At 54.8% G+C, this 19,223-nt stretch overlaps 1 protein-coding gene across 3 annotated transcripts in view; it reads left to right on the plus strand.

The window, feature by feature from the left end:
- The window catches only part of COL16A1 (collagen type XVI alpha 1 chain), a 50,817-nt gene extending 36,271 nt beyond the window's left edge, over nucleotides 1–14,546 (plus strand). For all 3 annotated transcript variants that reach the window (XM_082654645.1, XM_082654647.1, XM_082654646.1), the window contains 19 exons: nucleotides 633–677; nucleotides 788–841; nucleotides 1,127–1,162; nucleotides 1,517–1,579; nucleotides 3,961–4,032; nucleotides 4,246–4,299; nucleotides 4,962–5,006; nucleotides 5,213–5,257; nucleotides 5,575–5,628; nucleotides 6,056–6,109; nucleotides 8,148–8,198; nucleotides 8,556–8,645; nucleotides 10,142–10,177; nucleotides 10,756–10,800; nucleotides 11,679–11,867; nucleotides 12,231–12,297; nucleotides 13,048–13,224; nucleotides 13,405–13,482; nucleotides 14,214–14,546. In XM_082654645.1, the coding sequence (XP_082510771.1) occupies nucleotides 633–677; nucleotides 788–841; nucleotides 1,127–1,162; nucleotides 1,517–1,579; nucleotides 3,961–4,032; nucleotides 4,246–4,299; nucleotides 4,962–5,006; nucleotides 5,213–5,257; nucleotides 5,575–5,628; nucleotides 6,056–6,109; nucleotides 8,148–8,198; nucleotides 8,556–8,645; nucleotides 10,142–10,177; nucleotides 10,756–10,800; nucleotides 11,679–11,867; nucleotides 12,231–12,297; nucleotides 13,048–13,224; nucleotides 13,405–13,482; nucleotides 14,214–14,416 (1,458 nt within the window). In that variant the 3' untranslated portion in view covers nucleotides 14,417–14,546. The remainder of the gene's footprint in view (nucleotides 1–632; nucleotides 678–787; nucleotides 842–1,126; nucleotides 1,163–1,516; nucleotides 1,580–3,960; nucleotides 4,033–4,245; nucleotides 4,300–4,961; nucleotides 5,007–5,212; nucleotides 5,258–5,574; nucleotides 5,629–6,055; nucleotides 6,110–8,147; nucleotides 8,199–8,555; nucleotides 8,646–10,141; nucleotides 10,178–10,755; nucleotides 10,801–11,678; nucleotides 11,868–12,230; nucleotides 12,298–13,047; nucleotides 13,225–13,404; nucleotides 13,483–14,213) is intronic.
- Nucleotides 14,547–19,223: the final 4,677 nt, after the last annotated feature.

A 19,223-nucleotide genomic window follows, 5' to 3' on the forward strand; every position in this document is an offset into this window, starting at 1 on the left:
AGCACAGACGACCAGCACACGGTTGTCTGTGCTGGGGAATCGCAGAGGGAGAAGCCGTGTGTGAGGGTACCTCAGGAGGGACAGATTCGAGCCATCGAATGATTTGGTAAGGTTTCAAGAGACCTAGAAATGGTGGGGGATGGTGGGCATTCTAGGTAGAGGGGACAGTTGTGCAAATGCCCAGTGGTATGATTGTATAGTGTTCAGGGAACGGCAGTCTGACCAAGCCAGGCAGAAGATAAGGAAAGGGGAGGGAAGTGAAGCAGGGAAGCGTGGTTGGTATCAGATCACAGGATGCCTCAAAACCCAGCATTCAGTTGGCAGAGGGGCCCCATGGAGGGTGTTGGAGCAAGAGAGTATTATAATCAGAGCTGCGTTGAAGCAGAGGAGATGGCAGCCTCTTGCTGGCTGGATTAGAGCAAACCAAGAGATGGCAGAACTAGTTAAGAGGCTGGTTCAGTAGCTCAGGCAAGGGAAGGGAAGCCTGAACAGAGCAGGGGGAGGAATCCTGCCGCTTAGAGGGGCGTCCCACCACATCCCTGCCTCTGCTCTGTGCCCCGTCCCCTGCCCCATCCCCTGATCTCCCACCTCCCCCAGTCAGAGTGACCGATTCCTCTCCTTTGTATCACCAGGGCCCGCCAGGATCTGAAGGCCTCCCAGGTCCCCCAGGCCCAGCAGTGAGTGGGGAAGGGGACAGGGAGATGTGGACATGGGGATCCCTGATCCTGCCCTGGGGTCTGGGGACAGGAAGGTTGGGTTCTAGATGCATTGTTCTCTGTGGTGACAGGGTCCCCGAGGAGAGCGAGGACCCCAAGGGAACTTGGGTGAGAAAGGTGACCAGGTGAGTGGTGGCAGGGCCCTATCTAGCTGTCCTCCCCCGATGGCCACCCTCATGTACAGTGGGGGAGGGGGCACAGTGACCAGCTCTAGCCTCCCACCCCCCCACCATCCTCGAGTTGTAACCTCTCACCTCGTGCCCAGAGCCTCACCTGCTGGCCCTTTGGGGCAGAGCGGAGGACAAGGCCCATGACTTGAGGCAGCCTCACGCTGTCATGCTTTCCACCTGGGTAGCCAGGCAGGAGAGAGAGGGTGGCACAGCAAACTGTCCCTTGCTTTCTTCCCCTAGGGATTTCAAGGCCAGCCAGGCTTTCCAGGCCCACCGGTGAGTGCACACACAAAGCCAGCTCTGTCCAACGTGATCCCATCTGCGAGGGGCAGGCCTGGCCAGGCCAGGCTGGTTGAGGGTGGGCCTAGGGAGGGGAGCAAAGAGGCGCGGGAAGAACGGAGGAATGGCCTCGGGGGCCAGGCCTGATTCCAGGAGCCAGGACCTGGAGAGCAGGGCCTCCTGGGTGGGCCCCAGCCCAGCCGCCCAGCCAGATGTAATGCTCCTGGGTGGTGTTTCTGGGAAGTCAAAACGCATCACATTAACAGTGGTGAAGCACACCCAGGAGGAAGAAGGAAGGGGAGCTGCTTTCCAGCCCCGCCTTCATTCCTGCCTGCTTCTTTGTTGATTTAGGGTCCCCCTGGGTTCCCAGGCAAAGCTGGAGCACCTGGCCCACCTGGCCCCCAAGCGGAGAAGGTGAGCAGGACCCCAAGTTGGCCGCAGTCACAGCTCTGAGCCATCAGAAGTTCAAGGACTAATTCAGTTACATCAAGTGGGGGCAAAGAGACCTCCAGGATGAGCCCAGCAACTGCTGTAGGGCAACAGGGCCGGGGCAGACCAGTGGGCCCCTAGGGCTGACAGCTGGGCCCAGGATGCCCACCCAATGGGAGAGTGTGGGTGGGGAGGAGGCAGAGAGGTGTAGTGAGAGGTGGGCCACTAGATGCGACAGGCCAGCCCCGGCCAGCTGCAGCTCCTCCAGGGGAGGGCGAGGAGTTGAGGGAAGGAGGGAAGCACATCCAAGACTGGGCGCCCTGGGCCCTTCAGCAGGAGGTGGTCTGGGCATTTGCCTTCTGGGTCTGACAACAGGAAAGAAGGATGGGCCTCCTGGGAGGCCATGCTCAGGGTGTCCCCAAGGGCCAGAGAGGGCAGGCGTGGCCTGTGACCTGGTGACAAGGGTGGGAAGGAGCAGCAGTTGGGGAGCCCCCGCACTGGCCGCCCCTGGGTTTGGCTATAGGTAAACTTTGGGACTAGCTCTGCCTTGCTCTGGAGGCTGACATCCTTGTCTCAGCCCATCCTCTGGGCTCTCCAGATGTGACAGGTGGGCAATGTAATGAGGCCCCAAACTGACTTCTAAGCTTGGGGTACAGGGAGGGGCAGGAGAGCTGCAGCTTCTTGGGGAGCCTCTTTCCTCTGAAAGCTGGAAAGGACTTCTAGAAGGGCCCCCTTGGTCTAGGTTCTCACTGAAGCCTAGAGAGGCTGGGGGCATCCCAGGTATGCACAGCCAGACAGTGGCGGGGCTGAGACTTCCCTCCCAGCTCAGGAGAACCCTCAAGCCCCTGGCTGCGCCCCCCACCCCAGAGCCAGCACCTATCAGCTATGGTTGAGGCAGTGCGGGTGCCACCTCCCTTCACTTCTCTGTGGAGCGCCTGAGTGGCGGCCCCCGCCAGAGTCTTCCGCGCTGCCTCTGTGCCCCAGTGCAGCTTGCTCTCCTTAGGCCGGTCTTTGCAGAGACTCCCAAACCTCTGGCCAGCGGTTCTCCGTCCTGACTCCCTGTGGGGCTGCCATTTCCTGGGGCTGTGCTGACCCCTCCTGGTAGCTGATGGCATGGCAGTGCCACCCAGAGCCCTTCCCCCCCCACCCCCCTGTGGGGTCTCTAGCTGGATCCCTTCCCCTTGGTGACCCCCACAGCCACTGCTCCAGGTCAGCCACCCTCTCCCCACTGGGGAAATGCTGCCGCCTCCCCACTTAGCTACCTGCCTCCCCCTCTCTTCTCTGATAAACATTCGAATTCACACGTTCGCTCTCATCATTCCCCTGCTTTGAACCATCAGTGGCTCCCCAGTGCCCGTAGTGGTGTTTTCAGGCTTTATTTTGTAGTCCCCAAGGCTTTTTGTCACACAAAATCTCATATGAATGCTCAGTCTATAAAACAGATGCAAGTGGAGCTGCTCTGGCTAAGGCGAGGGTAGGGGTCCTGGAGTCCCACCCCCTTGGCCGCCACTTTGTGCCCCCAGCCTCTCCAGGCTCCTCCAGGAACCCTCAGGCCCTGGGAAGTACAGTTTGAAAACTAACGGTCTGTTTGATAAAATCTAGTACAGGGTTTCAGGGCCCTCCTCCAGTCTCCTCTCCGCCCCCCACCCCCATCACACAGGCTCCCCAGACACCCCAGCTAGACCAGGCATGTGAACACCGCCAAATCTTTATCCTTCTCTGAAGTCCTCTGTGGCATGCCCTTTTCTCCTAAACCTACCCGAATCCCAGCCGTCCTTCAGAGCCCAGCACCTGCTAACTCTTCGGTGACACTTTCCCTGCCCCCGACCAGAGTGAGCTGCTCTCTCTCCCCAGCTCCCAGGGCCCCTTACTCACACAAGGCAAATCGACTGTTGCAATGCCCTTGATGGTCCTGGGCCTGTGACTCTTGCTGGACTGTGAGCTCCTCGAGGGCAGGGCCCACCCTTTTGCCATCTGGGGGAATCAGAGGCCACATGGTGGTTGGCACCTTGCTGGGATCAATGTGAATTGAATGTGTGCTCTCACTTCAGCCCACATTACTGAGCACCCACCAGGCCAGTCCTTGGTCAACCCCGAGGAAGGCGCTGGACCCAGAAGGCTCTGTTTCCTCTTCGTGGAGCAGTGCAGAAAGGGGGATGCTTGGCAGATGAAGACAGACTTTCACGGGGGAGTGGTGTGTGGGATACAGCCAGTTAGGCCAGAACCGAACTGGGGTTCGAAGCCAGCTGTCCTGACTTCCAGTAGTCACCAGCCCCTGTGGCCGGGGTCTCTTGTCCTGCTGGTGTGTGTCAGCGGGAGGGAGGGGGGCAAGGCCCCACTGACTTTGCTGGGGGGCTCATTTCCAGGGCAGTGAAGGGATTCGAGGTCCATCAGGCCTGCCTGGTCCCCCTGGACCACCAGGATCTCCCGGGATTCAGGTGAGCTTGTGCCCGCTTAGCCTGACAGGTGTGTGTGTGTGTGTGTGTGTGTGTGTGCTCATGCATGCATGTGTGTGTCTCTGTGTGTGTGTTTTAGGGGTAGGAGTTGGGTGAGGGGTGGAGGCGGTGAAGAGGGTGGAGGGGCTGGGTTGGGCCTCCCACCTCCTAGGGCTCCAGCACAGGCGTGCAGGAATGCCTTTTTCCCATTTCCAGGGCCCTGCCGGTCTGGATGGTCTAGATGGGAAGGACGGCAAGCCTGGCGTGAGGGTGAGATGGTGGGCCCAGGAGGGCACCCCCTTCCTTCTACCTCCTTCTCCAAGAGCCAAAGTCAAGGGAACCCTGATGAAGGGAATTGAATTCCACTGCCCCACACCTCTTGCAGGAGGTGCCCCACCTTCCCTCGGTCTGCCTCTCACCGCAGCCCACTTCTCTAATGGCACCAGAGCCCCCCGATTTCTCTGTTCTCCCAGTTGCCTTAACCAGGTTGGATGAGCTGGGTCTCACCAAAGGCAGGCAGTGAAGGGAGTAAATTTATACCCAGAAACTCAATCAGCTGAAGAAACTAGGCTGGGTGTCAGAAAGAATAGGCTGCAGACAGGGAAGGACTTGAGTGGCCCTGGCTCCTTGGATCCGATTTTGCTGGGGCATCTGAAAAGGATGGGGCCATGGCAAAGGGCAGAGCATCAAGGTCAACCCCCTTCTGTACCCAAAAGAAGGAAAACTGAGGTTCAGAAAGGGACGGGTATTCACTCAGCGTGCACAGCCAGTCAGAGGCTGAGCCCGGCTTGGAATCGTCCCTGTGCCCCACGTGACAATCCCTCCATCCTGGGAGAGCTGGGGGAGGGGCTGGAGAAAGGGGGAGACTGGTGAATGAGTGGGTACAAGCTGGACAAAGCTCTTGTCTCAGTGCCCCTGGTCTCTTTCCCTAGGGGGACCCTGGTCCTGCTGGCCCCCCCGGACTCATGGGACCCCCGGTAAGTTGAGCTGCAGGAAGGAGCTGGGAGCTGGGAGGTTGCAAAGCTGGACGGGTGCCCTGATGGGTGGGGCAGCTCAAATCCACATCCCCTGTGGACATGGTATGACTTTGGATGGATTTGACTTGTTTAACCTGAGGAAAGAGGAGTGGGAGGTGGCCTCTGCTTGAGGTGAGGGACGTGGCAGCTCCTGCTTTTTCTTCCAGGGCTTCAAGGGAAAACCGGGCCATCCCGGCCTCCCAGGACTGAAGGTAAGGGCCTGGTGACTTCTGCCAACCGGGTTTTCTCGGCTTTTCTCAAGGTCTGACCCCGGGCACATGTGGCAGTCTGGCCGGAGTGGAGTGCCACCTGACCCTTGGCTAAGATGCCATCCCAGCATCCAGGCCTTCTGAGGCCACCGGTGCCTGGCAGACTGGGTTGGGGCTTTGCCATCTGCCAGCCCGAGGGCATCAGAGAGCCCCTGGCCGAAGCCGGGGCATGTGGCAGGACTCTTCTGATGTGGGGTCGGCTTGGGGTGTCGGAGCCAAATGGCGGTCTGGTGAGCCTCAGTTGCCCCTCTCTCCTCCAGGGTGACTGTGGAAAGCCTGGTCCCCCGGGCAGCAGTGGCCGCCCCGGAGCAGAGGTAAGGGCCCGGGGTCTGTGCGTGCTGCCTTTAGACAGCCCTTGGGTTCTGCTGAGTCCAGGACGCGGCCACTCCCTCCCCCTTCGCTGGCAAAGTGGCAGCCTCCTCTCCTTGCCTTCTGGGGGAGGTTTTGCCCAACACTGCACATCTTGACCTTCCTCCTCTTAAGTTTATAACCGATTTCCTCTCCCTATGGGCTATTGGGTTATTAACCCATAGAGGCCTGGGCTCTACCTTCCCCCTCCAACCATACTCATGGGCAGGGCTGGTCCCCTGTCCCCAGAAGGCTTAGGCCTAGAGGCCAGGACTCAACGCAGCTCTTCTGGCCATTGGTGTTCCACCTGCTGTGCTCAGCGTTCTCCTACCTCACAGCCTGTGTGTGTAAGTCTGTTTCTGTGTTGTTTCTTCCTCTTTCTCCCTCCTGCAGGGTGAGCCTGGTGCCATGGGACCCCAGGGAAGACCCGGCCCCCCTGGCCACGTTGTGAGTTACTCTGTTTTCGTCTCTGTCTCTGTGAGAGTTCAGACTGTGTTGGGCTGGGTGGTGGTGGGCAAGCTGGTGATGACCCGAAAGAACTGACCGCAGCAGCAGTGCCAGCCACGTAGAGCAGTAAGGGGCTCTGGGCTCACCCATCCAGCGGTTCCCCGGCTTTTCGCCATTTTCTGATATTCTGGGCACATTCGAGTTTGCTTATCAAACAAAGATCATTCAGTTATTCAACAAGTAATTATTGAGCACCTGCTCCACACCAGGCACTGTTCCAAGCCCTGGGCTACGGTGAGATAGACAAGGTCCCCTGATCCCAGAGCTTCCACACAGGCACAACAGACAGATTAACGCGGAAGGATCAGGCAGTGATGTGCTGTCATAGAGGGCCTGGGAGGCGACTTTACGGGAGAAGTGGCCTTTGAGCAGGGGCCCGAATGACACGAAGGGGCCAGCTGTCGAGCAGTCTGGTGGAAGAGCATCCCGGCAGGGGTGCATCTGCTGCAAAGGACCTGAGGCAGGGAGGGCTTGGGGAGCTTCAGAGTCAGCGTGGCGGGAGTGGAGTCCGAGGAGGGTGTGAGTGGGAACGGGAAAGCTGAGCTGGGAGAGGACCTGATGCAGATGGTGGAGGACCTCGGGGGCATGGGCAGGAGGGGGTTGGGTGCGCAAATGACATCAGAGATATCAGCGGAGGGATGATGGCGGTGGAGCTGGTGGCAGTGGACAGATCCCGCAAGTGTCTGGAGGTAGATAGAGGACTTGCTTGTGACCTGGATGGGGAGGGGGCAGGAGGCGGTAGAAGGAGAGGAATCGAGGACGACTCCTGTTCGGTTCGGCTCGGGCAGCTGGGTGAGTGGGTGGTGTATTTACTGAGAAAGGGTGACTTGGAGAGGATGTTTATTAAGCAATAATGGCTTTCCCGTCTACTTTACTCATCTGTAACACAGATGACTGCCAGTGGGCGTCTTTGATCAGCGTGACCATGCCGAGCTGGCGGGGTTCCAGAGAGCCCTGTTGAGGCTGGCTGTACACTTTCCAGAAGGCTCTTGGAAATGTCAAGAATAGTGCAGAACCCCCCAAAAAGGAATTCTCGGGTCCTCATCACTATTTTTACGGATCTCAAGGTGTCCAGAGACCTTGGATTGGGGACCCCAGGTCTAGTCCGGTCCCCTCCACGTTACAGATGAAAGAAGGAGTCACACACTCTGAATTGTGTCCGCATCGGAGACCCCCTGGGGGGTTGGGGGGTGTGCAGGGTTCCTCTTCCCACCTCTGTCCATCCAGCCCAGCCCCCTGCTGTGTGCCAGTCTCAGTGCTGGACATTCCTGCCTTAGGAGGCTTGAGATGAGTAGAACAGAGCCTGTGCCTTTGGAATTTTCCATCTGGGAGCATGGAGGGAAGTGCTCTGAGAGAGACCTGTGTGCCCTGGGGTTCAGGGAAAGTGTAGCTCTGACCACCAGGGCGGTGACATTTGAGCTGAGCCTCAGGGGCAGGATGTGGAGAGATAGGGCAGGCGGGAGCCCTCCTGCATGTTTCAGGCTCATCGCCCTCCAGCAGCACGTGAGCGGCAGGCGACCAGGGAGCTTGGGGCTTCTCTGTGAGGACATTGGAGTCGGTGCTGAGCCCTTGCCCCTCACCCGCCGGCTGCGCAGAGGAAAGCTTCTGGTCTCTGCTCTTCCCAGAGAACAGAAGGAAGGCGGCAGGGGGTGTGGGGGGGTACTCAGAAGACACCCAGGCCCACGTAGCATGTACCTTACTCCCTCTGCACTTGACTCTGACTCCCAGATCATCCCCTCCGTGCGGGCCCCAGAGGTACCACTCGGCCTGCGGCAGGCATGAGGGTCTTGTGTGTTCAGGGCCCCCCAGGCCTCAGCTCTGGCGTAGGTCAAGTGCAAGAGCAGAAGGAAGGAGGGTTCGGGGAAGAGAATGGAGCAGTCATGACAAGGTTAGGGCGTGTTCTTGCTGTTGGTCCTTCGCTGCCTCCGGGGCCGTATTACTGGAGCGTCTTTCCATCCCACTGACTGGCTCTCTTTAGGGGCCTCCGGGGTCTCCAGGCCAGCCAGGCCCAGCTGGAATCTCTGCAGTGGTGAGTGGCGTGCTCCCCTTGTCCCTCCCTCCCCGGAGTTTGGCCCTGCTCTGCTGCAGGCTCCTCGCAGAGGGAGCCGGGTGGGGTGGGGGGTGAGGGCTGGAGAGCAGCGTGTCCCCAGCCCCCCTCCTTCCCTGGCATCGGCCTCTCCTGCGTCCAGACATCTCCCTCACTGGCTTGTGGTGAAGACCTTTGGAGAAGCCTGGAGGCCATCCCAGGGTCCTTCCCCAGGTTCAGGCAGCGCCACCTCCCCGTGTGCGGCCTTAGGGTGGGGGTCATGGCCCCTGGCGCACAATGTCTGCCTCTGGCTGCGTGGGGTTCACTTTTCCCTCTCACCATCCCCGTCTTTTTCCCTAGGGCCCGAAAGGAGACCGAGGATCCACTGGAGAAAGGGGCCTTTCAGGTCTTCCGGGCCAGCCTGGTACCCCTGGACACCCTGGCCCCCCGGTAAGCCCCCACATCTTGCGGCACAGCCCGGGGGAAAGGGCCAGTGGGCTTTGTCAGTTGCACGCAGCCCTGCACGTCTGAGGCCTCCAGGGAAGGGGAGGCATTTAGCACAGACGACGGCAGCTCGGAGATTGTGCCTGAGGATCACGTCCTATTTAGAAAGAAGGACAAGCTGTACAAGCCAGCACTGGGCCGGCCACACAGCAGACCGCTGCTTCCAGCCGTGCACCGCTGTACAGATCCCCCCACTAGGTGTCGGACAGGGGAGACTGGCCCCTGTTCCACCCCTGCCCCCTCCCCAGGGGAGTCTGTTGGTAACCACAGAAAACCTGTAAATGTCAGGCACCAGAAACGCTGCGCTACTGCTGGAGCTGTTGCAACAGCTCAGAAACCACTCCTTAGTTTCAGCTAGAGTTATACTAAGAGCTGTGATATATTGGTCACTGACAATGTGCTGAATGGTGACCTACAAATGGTGACCTACAAATGTGCTTGACATTTTGTCATTTAATCTGTACCACAACCCTATTTAGTAGGTCGGATTGTCCCCATTTTACAGATGAGGAAACCAGGGCTCAGCAAGGTTAAGTAGGTTGTCCAGAGTCACACAGCTAGTGAGTGCAAGAGGCTGCCTGACTCCAGAACTTGCGTCCGGAGCCACTCTGCGATACTTTCTCTTTCAAAGGTTCCAGACAGGTGGCCACATCAGATGGAACTGACTGCCAGTCTCAGGGATGAAAAATCTCCCTGGGGACTGAGGCAGGGACCCATGTCTCCTAGTCCCCAGGTCAGGGTGTTTTCCACCCAAGCAGACTTCCTTCTGGGGAGCAGTAGCAATGCCCCTGGGGCTGGTGCCCTGGAATGGGGTGGATGACTCTAGCCCATGCAGCAGTAATCGGACGGGCCGAGTCTTGCCTCCAACTCATCTGATTCCTGCTGCAGACCCTGGGCAGGCAGGTCCCACCAACCCTCCATCCCTCCTGCCTACAGGCTCAGGAGCCTCCAGGGTCCCCAGATGAATGTGTCAGTTGCCTTGCAATCACAGATTCCTCTTCCCCAGCATCCCACTAGAAATGGCAGGGCCCTGGAAGCAGCCTCTCCTGTTTTGGGGAGGGAGCGGACACTAGGCTGCCCTGGCCGATCTCTGCGACCTCATCAAGGCCAGAGATTCCGAGTTCACACCTTCATTCAGCAAACACTGAACATACACTCAGAGCCAGGGAATGTGCGAGATGCCAGGATCTCAAGCAAAGAGCAGGGCAGGTGCAGTCTGCTCTTCCCCCATAGAGCTCAGTCAGTGGGGCGGCCGGGAGCAGGCTGGAGGGTGAGGTGGGGTCTAAGTTTCCACAGCCTGTGCCTGGAGCGTCGGGGGGAAGTGGGGAGGATCGTGACTCCTCGGTGGAACTGGGGCTGGCCATGCCTGGTGGGCGAGGTGAGGCATGAAATGCCCAGCTGGCTTGGCACTCACCACAGCTCCATTGCTCTCTACTCCCCAGGGTGAACCTGGTGCAGATGGTGAAGCTGGCAAAGAGGTACCGTTGTGCTGGGCTCCTCCTTTTCTCTTGGGGATGCTGCTTCTTGCTCCTAGCTTCGCCCTGACCCCTCTTCATTCATTCAGTAAATGCTCCCTGTTTGCACAGACTGTCTCTGGACAGATATACAGGAAACCGGTGCCCTTGTTCTTCTGGGGAGAGGGACTGGGGACTAGGGGAAAAGGATGAGAGTGAGCCTTGCTTTTCACTTTTTTTTTTTTTTTAACCGTATACTTGGTCAAAAAGAGCCAATAATCATAATAATACTCCAAATAAACATTTCTTGGGCACCAGCTCTAGCCAGGTCCTCCCTTTCATTCTGACTTCTCACCTCTTTTTGTCCGTGACAAGAGACCCAACCAACACGATCATACACGGCCACACCCCAGGAACATGAGTCTCCTTTCCAGATGTCCCCGCTCTTGTTGGCAGGGAGGTTGACATCCTTTCTCACACAGAGCCCAGTGGACACGGCCTGGGGACCTAACACTGTGGGAAGTCCTTTCACGGCACCTGTCTTTCCTGGACAGCTTGGAGACGCTGCCCAGACTTGATCCCTGACTTTTGCTTTCTTCTAGGGACCCCCTGGAAAACAGGGAATGTACGGACCCCCTGGTCCAAAGGTGAGTGGGCACTGGCCGGGTTTGAGAGGAGCAGCTCATGAGTTGATTAAGCCCAACTCTAAGCTCTGACTTTAGCCATGGAGAGGAGACACAGGAAGGCCAGTGGGCAGGGAAAAATGTGGGCAGAACTTGGAGCAACCTCGTCTCTGACAACTTCTCACGAGGGGCTGTTCCAAGGTTCATTCACTCCTGATTGATTGATTCATTCATTCATTCATTCTGCGAGCATCCGCTTGGCCTTGCTTACCCGCCAGGCCCTCTGTCCTAGCCTTGGGCAAACAGAGGTCCCTGAACAAGAGGTGCCCACTTAGTTCAGTCACACTTACACTGGAGCGTGGCAGGTTTTACTGAGGAAGATTAGACGTAGCACCGTGGGATCAGAGGGAGGGAGCAATCAGCTCAGCTTAGGGCGTCAGGGAGGCTGCACAGAGAACAGGGACATTTCAGCTGAGTAGGAGGAGTGCACCACGGAGAGAGGAGGGGAAGGCAGTCCAGGCAGGGAGGACTAAGACACACGGCCGAGTCAGAATTACAACCAGTGAGGTGTGGCTGGAGGTGCAACGAGGCTGGAGAAGATGTGGTCAGGACCGCCTCATGAATGGCCTTGAATGCCTGGCCAAGGAATTAGACCTTTATCCTGAGGGCAGCTGGGAGCCATCAGAATTTCTAAGTAGGGAGTAACAACATGAAAACTGTCCTTTAGAAGGACTGCTTTGGGGGCAGCGACATGGGGCAACCTGTCAAGATCCTGTGCACAGTCCAGAGGGAGACGCCGGGGGCCAGGTAGGGGGCTGAAGACAGGAGCAGATTGCCGAGACATCGTGAGGTAGACTTGACAGCACTCGGCAATGCTGGACTGTGACTTCCTGTCCTTGCAGGGTGACCCGGGACCTTCAGGGCAGAAGGGCCAGGCAGGGGAGAAGGGAAGAGCTGGCATGCCTGGTGGGCCTGGCAAGAGTGGCTCCATGGGACCTTCTGGGCCGCCGGGTCCTGCAGGAGAGAGAGGCCACCCTGGATCTCCGGGACCTGCGGGGAGCCCTGGTCTGCCCGGGGTGCCTGGCTCCATGGTAAGGCGGGGAGGCTGGCAGCCATGGGCACTGGCCCACAGAGCAGGCCTGCGGGGTAGAGTGTGGACCATTTTAGAAGCTCTTGCTGACACTCTACAGGAAGGAGCATGACCCCCTTATGGGTGGTTCTTAGCTGTGTGGGCGAGTTGAGGGGATTGGGGACCCTTTCCCCAGAAAAATGCACTGACTCTCGAAATGTTTTGTACCACTTCAGGGGGTTAGGACAGTGGGTTAAGTATCTGTGGGAGGCTCCTGGGACCCTTGCCTCCCTCCCCATCCTTTACTTCCATGAAGTCCATCCCCAGGGGAGATGAGCCCCAGGCTTGGAAGTATCACTGAGGCAGGTTTCTTCTCTCTCCTCAGGGAGACATGGTGAATTATGATGAAATCAAGAGGTTCATCAGACAAGAGATCATTAAAATGTTTGACGGTAATTGGCAGCTGGCTGGGTGGCAGTGGGTGCTGCTCGCCCTTCCCAGCTGCTTCTCCACCCCGGCCCGGCCTCCTTTTCCTTAGAGCTCAATATCCACCTCCCCCCCCACCCCTACTTACCTTGCTCTCCCACTTACAGGCATATGTTCAATTAGGCTTCAGCCTTTCCTGCCACCTGCTCTGTTCAGAGACAGAATGATTCCCTCCTGCCCTCCCCAAGCCCCCGCTGGAGCAGAGGAGACAGACGAGAAAATTGATATCAAATGAGTCTGCATAGAGTGAGCTCTAAATAAAGGGGCAAGCAGCAGCGCTAAGAAGGCTGCTGTGGTTTCATTTTAAGCTTTTTTTCCTGTTCATTTGTTTGTCCAACATTGACAGGCTAGGGACTGGGGAAAACATGGACCTTTCCGGAAGGGGCTAGACATCTTGCTTGGGAAGCAGACCTTGAATGCCAAGCAAGGAGTCTGGACTTTATTCTGAAGCCAGTGGTGAACTCAGGAAGGCCAATGGAGAAGAGAGATGCTGTAATCAGATCTGTGCTTCAGGAAGCTCACGGTGGAGAGCGAGGAGCGAGGTGGGGCTAGGGCACAGGAGACCACTTAAGAGATCCACCCACACGTTCCTTGCTCTGACATCCCTCTGAAGAAAGGCTGTCTTGGATTCCATGCTGGGGGCCTGTCTGTAGCATCTGCAGTCGTTCTGAGTCCCTGGGGGGCACCCTGTGACCTGTCCCTGACCTTTCTTACAGAGAGGATGGCTTACTACACCTCCAGGATGCAGTTTCCCATGGAGATGGCAGCAGCTCCGGGACGACCAGGGCCCCCAGGGAAGGATGGTCCCCCGGGCCGGCCAGGTGCCCCGGGATCACCTGGGCTCCCTGGTCAGATTGGCAGAGAAGGTCGGCAGGGCTTGCCCGGGATGAGAGGTAGGTCTGCCGTCCGGTTACTGAGGTGCATACCTAGCTCTTGGGGGCAAACACGAGCATTGCATGAGGTCTGTTGTGAATATGCCATTTGTGTGTATACGTGTGTTTCAAATAATCCTGCTGGGTGTGTCATTGTTCTACTCAGGGATGGGGCCTCTTATTTTATTCCTTTTGTTCCAGGATTGCCTGGTACCAAAGGTGAAAAGGGAGACACTGGTGTAGGCATTGCAGGAGAAGTTGGTCTCCCCGGCCCCCCAGGTAGGAAAAGCCAGGCTCTGAGACCATGAATCTGGAGCAGTTGAGATCGCCTTTCTTTATGTTCCTTCTATAACATAGTTGTGTAGAACCTGAAGTAGCCACAGGCCTACCAACCATCATTTAGAGTAATGCCACTGCGTGTAAGATACTCTACGAGGGCGTGTGCGAGAGTGTGCGTGGGGAGGGGGGCGGGTGTTGGGGATGCGGTGGAAGACCCAGTGCCTGCCCGCAAGTCCTAACCTGGGCTAGCACCACACAGTGGAAGAGAGCTCGATGTGGTGGGGCCAGGGAACGCAAGTCCAGGTCCTGCTCATCCTCTTACTGGCTCTGTGACCTTGACGAGCCTAAGAGGGAAATGGCTAAAGCTTCATAGCCTGGCTCTGAGGTGTAGCTTCACCACTTACCAGGTGGGCGACGTCTTTGAGCCTGTATCCTCGTCTCCAGAATGAGATAATAGTTTCTTTCTCATGGAATTGTTGTGAAGATTCAATGAATAATGCAGAAGAAGCACTTGCCTTGTGCCTGGCACGTGGAAACTCTGAATAAAACTAGCCAGTAGTATTATTGTTATCGTTAAACTAATGTAAGGATCAGATCAGGTCTTCATGAAAATATGGTGTAACTGGAGAAATATTTATCAAATGTAAGGTATTATTTACCATGACTATTATGTTTTCTTTTCTTGTGATCTGGGTTTCCTGATTTTCCTTCTCTGACTCCTTCCTCCCTAGGTCCTCAAGGTCCTCCAGGATATGGCAAGATGGGTGCAACTGGGCCGATGGGCCAGCAAGGCATTCCTGGCATCCCTGGCGCCCCAGGCTCCATGGGCCCACCGGGCAAGGCCGGCCACTGTAACCCCTCTGACTGCTTTGGGGCCATGCCAATGGAGCAAGAGTACCCACCCATGAAAAACATGAAGGGGCCTTTTGGCTGAAATCACCATTTCCATCAGATGAAGGACTCCATTGGGAACAAATGGCTAAAACTTATAGGATTCTGGATGGGTTGTGAATGTTTTGGGTTTTTAATTGCTATTAATATTTTTTTATCAATAAACAAAGAAACAAAACTATCTGCAATCTCACTTCCAGTGGGGTTTCTCTGGGGCTGCAGCTGCATCTCCCTGTCATCCTCCTCTTGTCACTTGGTCCCAGGGTCAAAAGAGGGCATTTCCTTCATCGTCTGTGGTCAACCAGTCAAGCTGTGGGATGCTGCTGTATAGGTGGCCCCCAGCTCAGCTCTCCTCTCCAGATACTTCTGAGTCAACCTTTGGGCCTCTGGACCTTGTGTCCTATCCTTCATGGCACACTTCTCCAAGTCAGAGACGGGGCATCGCTCAGCCTCTTCCCATGGGTGAGCCAAAGGTGGGTTTGAAGACCCTGCTTGCAGCTCATAAAGGCCTCTCCCTATTTGCTTCCCTTTAAGAAACCAGTGTTTGGTACCCCACCCACCTCTTCTTGGGTGTGACCCAAAGCCAGTCCAGGTGCACCTTGGGAACTGCCACTTGCTGCTGAGGTGCATTCATCTGCCTGGCGGCACCTCCAAGCACACATGGTTCTCTTCTTGCTGCTCCAGTAATTCCATGATTAGAAAGCCTGTGCAAACAGGAGGAACGATAGGTCGCAGCCCCTGGCCCAGGCAACGAGGGACTGCTGCTTCTCCAGGAAATGACATGGAAACTCTTGCCTGTACCAGTGCATGGCCCTGTCACCAGCTCTCCTGGACGGCGCATGACATCTTTTGTTATTCTTTGTTAATCTAGCTCGTGTGGTGCTTTTCCTGTACCTCTTAGTCTAGGCCTTCAGAAACAGATTGCATCAGTGCAAAGGGGTCATGGGCAAACCACAATCAGATCTGAATTCATTGTCCTCAAAGTCCACTGGGACTTTGCTGATCTATCTGCTGCCTCCTTCTCCATATGTAAAAAGGCTAGGAAGAAAAAGAAAAAAAGACAGCAAGTTGAATATTACAGAAGCATTCTATCTCAAGCTTCTTCCTTTTCTGCTTTTCAGATCTCTTGTCCTGATGGGCTGCTTGCTCTGTGAGAAATCAACAGGGCACATCCAGAGGGACTTCCAAAGAAAGGTTTTTTACTGGCCCCAGCTTTCTGGAAGGTTTATTCAAGTTGGATAAACTTCAAAGGGATCACAGAGCAGGCTGAGAAATGTACCCAGAGTCCAGATGCTTATCCAAACTGCCTGAAGCCTTCAAACTGGCCGTAAAATCTCTCCTGAGCTGGCATTTCCAGCACAGTTTTGAAAATTCCCTTCTCCCATTGAGCCCCCAATACCGAGAGGTTTTCAGAACCTTTGCCCTATTTTTTTTCCTGCCGGGGCAGAGGTGTGCCGATGGCCAGGGAAATGAAATCAGGCAGACTCCTGAGCATGCCAAGTGCCTCACATGATGTTTCTAAAGGAGCCAATTCTTATTTTATCTCTCACCAGCAATTCTCAGTTAACCCTGAGTCTAACATAAAACATTAAAAAGCAAACTCATCCTCTTTGCATTGAAGTAGCAGCCAGTTTTGGACAGCGGACGAGGACAGATGTTAAAGTACTCCCATTGGAAGGCCAGCTTCCTTTCCACCCAGTCTGTGAAGCACTAACCGATGATGGGCCTCGTGATAAGAAGCACGTTGGTGTGAGTAGAAAGAAAGGGAAGCAAGGACCAGCTGTTGAATTGAGCAGGTTGGCTTTGAAGGCCAGAGGGGGAAAATCGCTATGAGGAAACATCAAACTCAAGCCCTCTGAGGACCACCAGGGAACCGATCCTTACAGAGTAAATGATGTTTTCTTCACTTTTCTTCTTGAGTCAAATTCATACTACTCTTAGGGGGCTCTGCGAAGGCTAGGTTTAAGCTTTCATGATTTGAGTGTTTGTCTCCCCGGAGTTTGAAATTGCTGTATTCTCTTGGACCATGAAGAACCAGATGGAAAGCTGAATTTTATAGTCTCTGTTACCATGGTCAGCAAAAAAAAAAAAAAAAAAAAAAAAAAAAAAAAAAAATCCATGGATTTTGCTGGTAAGTTCAGGAGCTGGGTAAGCTTTTAGAGAAAGGAAGGAGGGGTGCACCCCTTCCCCTCCTTTCAGGCAGCTCTCTCACTTTCCCGTCTGTCTTCATTGCTTAGTGTAGTTATTCCAGGCTTTGAAGGCAACACACAGATCATTCAGATTGGCAATATCTAACTTGATGAGTCCATTTCCTCTTTCTACTTTGTGCTCAGAACTGTACCAGGCTCTGGGGATTCAGAGGCAAACTAGACAGACAGGATCCCCGCCTCCACAGTGTCTAGGTGGAGAGCAGAGAGTTAAACAAGCAGTTACAATAACATGGGATGATGGGGCAGTACCAGGCGCCAGGGGAGCACAGAGCTGAGAGACCTAATCTTGTCTAGACAGAGATCTATGTAGGCAGAGGGAACAGCACATGTCAAGGTCCAGAGATGACTGAGGACAGCACGCTGAGTGATGAGAGACAGTGCATGTGGTTGGAATGTGGAGTGCGAGCGGGAGAGACAGTGGGAAGCAAGGGTTTCACGTGAGGCTGTGTCGAGCCAGGTTTGCCTAACAGGGAATTCTTAATTTGAGAAACCCTCTGCTCTGTAAGATGGAGAAAAGGCTGCTGCGTGTTTATTCTGCAGAGAAAAATCCCTGACTTTGATGCCTTCTGGAATTTGTCTTCTTTTCTGTCATAGTATTTTTTCCCTGTCACCAGAACTCAACAGAATCTAGACTCTTCACATGTGGTCCGTTAAGCCCCCTGTAAGACTAGATCATTGTGTCGTTGTCCTGAATAGTTTATGGGAATAGAATGTGTCAGTGCAGCCTCCATATAATGCTATGTTAGGGGAGTGTGGCCAATTGTCTGCTGTTCTCATTTTTCTGTTGGTTCTGTGGAAAGCTACAAATCACCCTCTGATCCAAGGCATGCAACTGGAATTTAAATTTTGGAACTGGATCTAGTCGGAATCAAAGAGAATTAATCCCATAGTAATTAAGTCGGTATTGGTATCCTTCTCAGTAAGCAATACTGGGGCTTGGCGCTGAGACAGGAGGCCTGGAGGGAATGATGTGTCTCCAGGGGTGGCCATAGCTTCCGGTGGATGGTCCTTCCATGACCAAGCTATGCCTCACCTCTAATGGGTCAACCATGGGGCTTCCATGAACTCAGGAAAGTACTCTGTGCTCTAAAAAGGGCTGGAATCCAAGTTTCCCCCTTTGGCTAAAGCTGAAACAAAAACAGGAACTTCTCCACCCACCTCTGTCTGCCTCAGGTAGCTGAGGTTTTGGAAATTAGTTAATTGTTTTTCAGTCTTTGGAAGATCCTGATCTCCGTTTTACCCGGCCCTCTCCAAAATAAACACACCTTGTCCTGCTGCAGGTCTTCCGAGGCACAGCGCTGGACTTGGCTTTGGCTGGTCTCTGACTGCCTGAGAGACGACTTGGATAGCCTTGCCCCCAAATAGCACAGACATCCAATAGAATGTCCTCGTATGGGCCCTGTGATGGGCAGAGCCCCGGGCTGGGGCGTGAAATTCTCATAGCTTAATCCTCAGCCCCTAGAACAGAGCCTGGCAAATGGTGGGAACTCAACAGGTTAATATGTTTGTGGAGTAAAATGAGCGTGCCTCACACTGCTCCAGTTTGCAAGCCAGGTGTCACTCTTCTCTCTCCCTTGACCTTCAACCCAGACCGCAGGGCTTCTTCCTGAGATTTTGCAGTTCGATTCCACCAGTTTTTTGAACTATGTGGGCGGGGGTGGGGGGAGGCTGGTTTACAAAGGTAAAGAAGATAAGACCTACCAACTACTAAGTACTGAGTAGTTAAAAGGCTGTGGACCTGGCTTCAAATGCTGCCTTCTCCATTTCCTTCTGATAGTTGGAAGTCACTTAGCCACTCTCAACCTCAGCTCCTCATTATAAATGGGTAATAGTATCTATGTCAAAGGACTGTGGTGAAAATGAAACACGCTGTACTTAGCACAATGTCTGGCACCTAGTAAGCATTCAATACAAGATACTACTACTACTACTAACTATAATAGTCATTGAACGCATGCCAGGCACTATTCTAGGCACGGAGGATAGAGGAGTGAATAAGAAAAGGACAATCCTACGATATACATGTAAACTTTAAAGAGAACAATTCAAGTAATGACAAGTGTTATGAAAGAATGAGACATAGTGATACCATAGATGACTAGAATGTGTGTAGGGGCAATGTTACTGTATTTGTGGTGTCAAAGAATGTCCCCCTCCCCCACGCAAGGAGGGGATATTTGAACTGAGACCTGGATGGCAAGGAGAAGCTAGCCAGTGAAGAGCCAAGGGAAGGGCATTCCAGACAGAAGGAAGAGCTAATCCAAAATCTAGAGGTGGGAATGAGCTTGGTACGTTCCAGGGGTGGAGACCAGGCCAGCATGGTTGGAGTGACCTGAGGACTGCTGTGGCAGGAAGTGGGGCTGCAGACGCAGGCAGGGTCTTGGTTATGTAGGGCCATGAAGGTCATAAGGATGAGTTTAGATGTTCTTATGAGTTATTGGAAGCCTCTGAAGGAGTTTAAGTCCAGGAGTGACATTATCTGATTTATATTTAAGACAATCGTTCTGGCTGCCCTGTGAAAAATAGAATGTGGGGGAAAGAGTGAAAGCAGGGACGTGGATCAGGAAGCTATGGTCATGATCCAGGCCACAGATGACGGTGTCTTGGACTAGGGTGACAGTGCAAACCTGGAGAAAAGAG

Source organism: Grampus griseus (genome assembly GCF_964374135.1).
Source record: "Grampus griseus genome assembly, chromosome: 1".
NCBI classification, from domain to species: domain Eukaryota; kingdom Metazoa; phylum Chordata; class Mammalia; order Artiodactyla; family Delphinidae; genus Grampus; species Grampus griseus.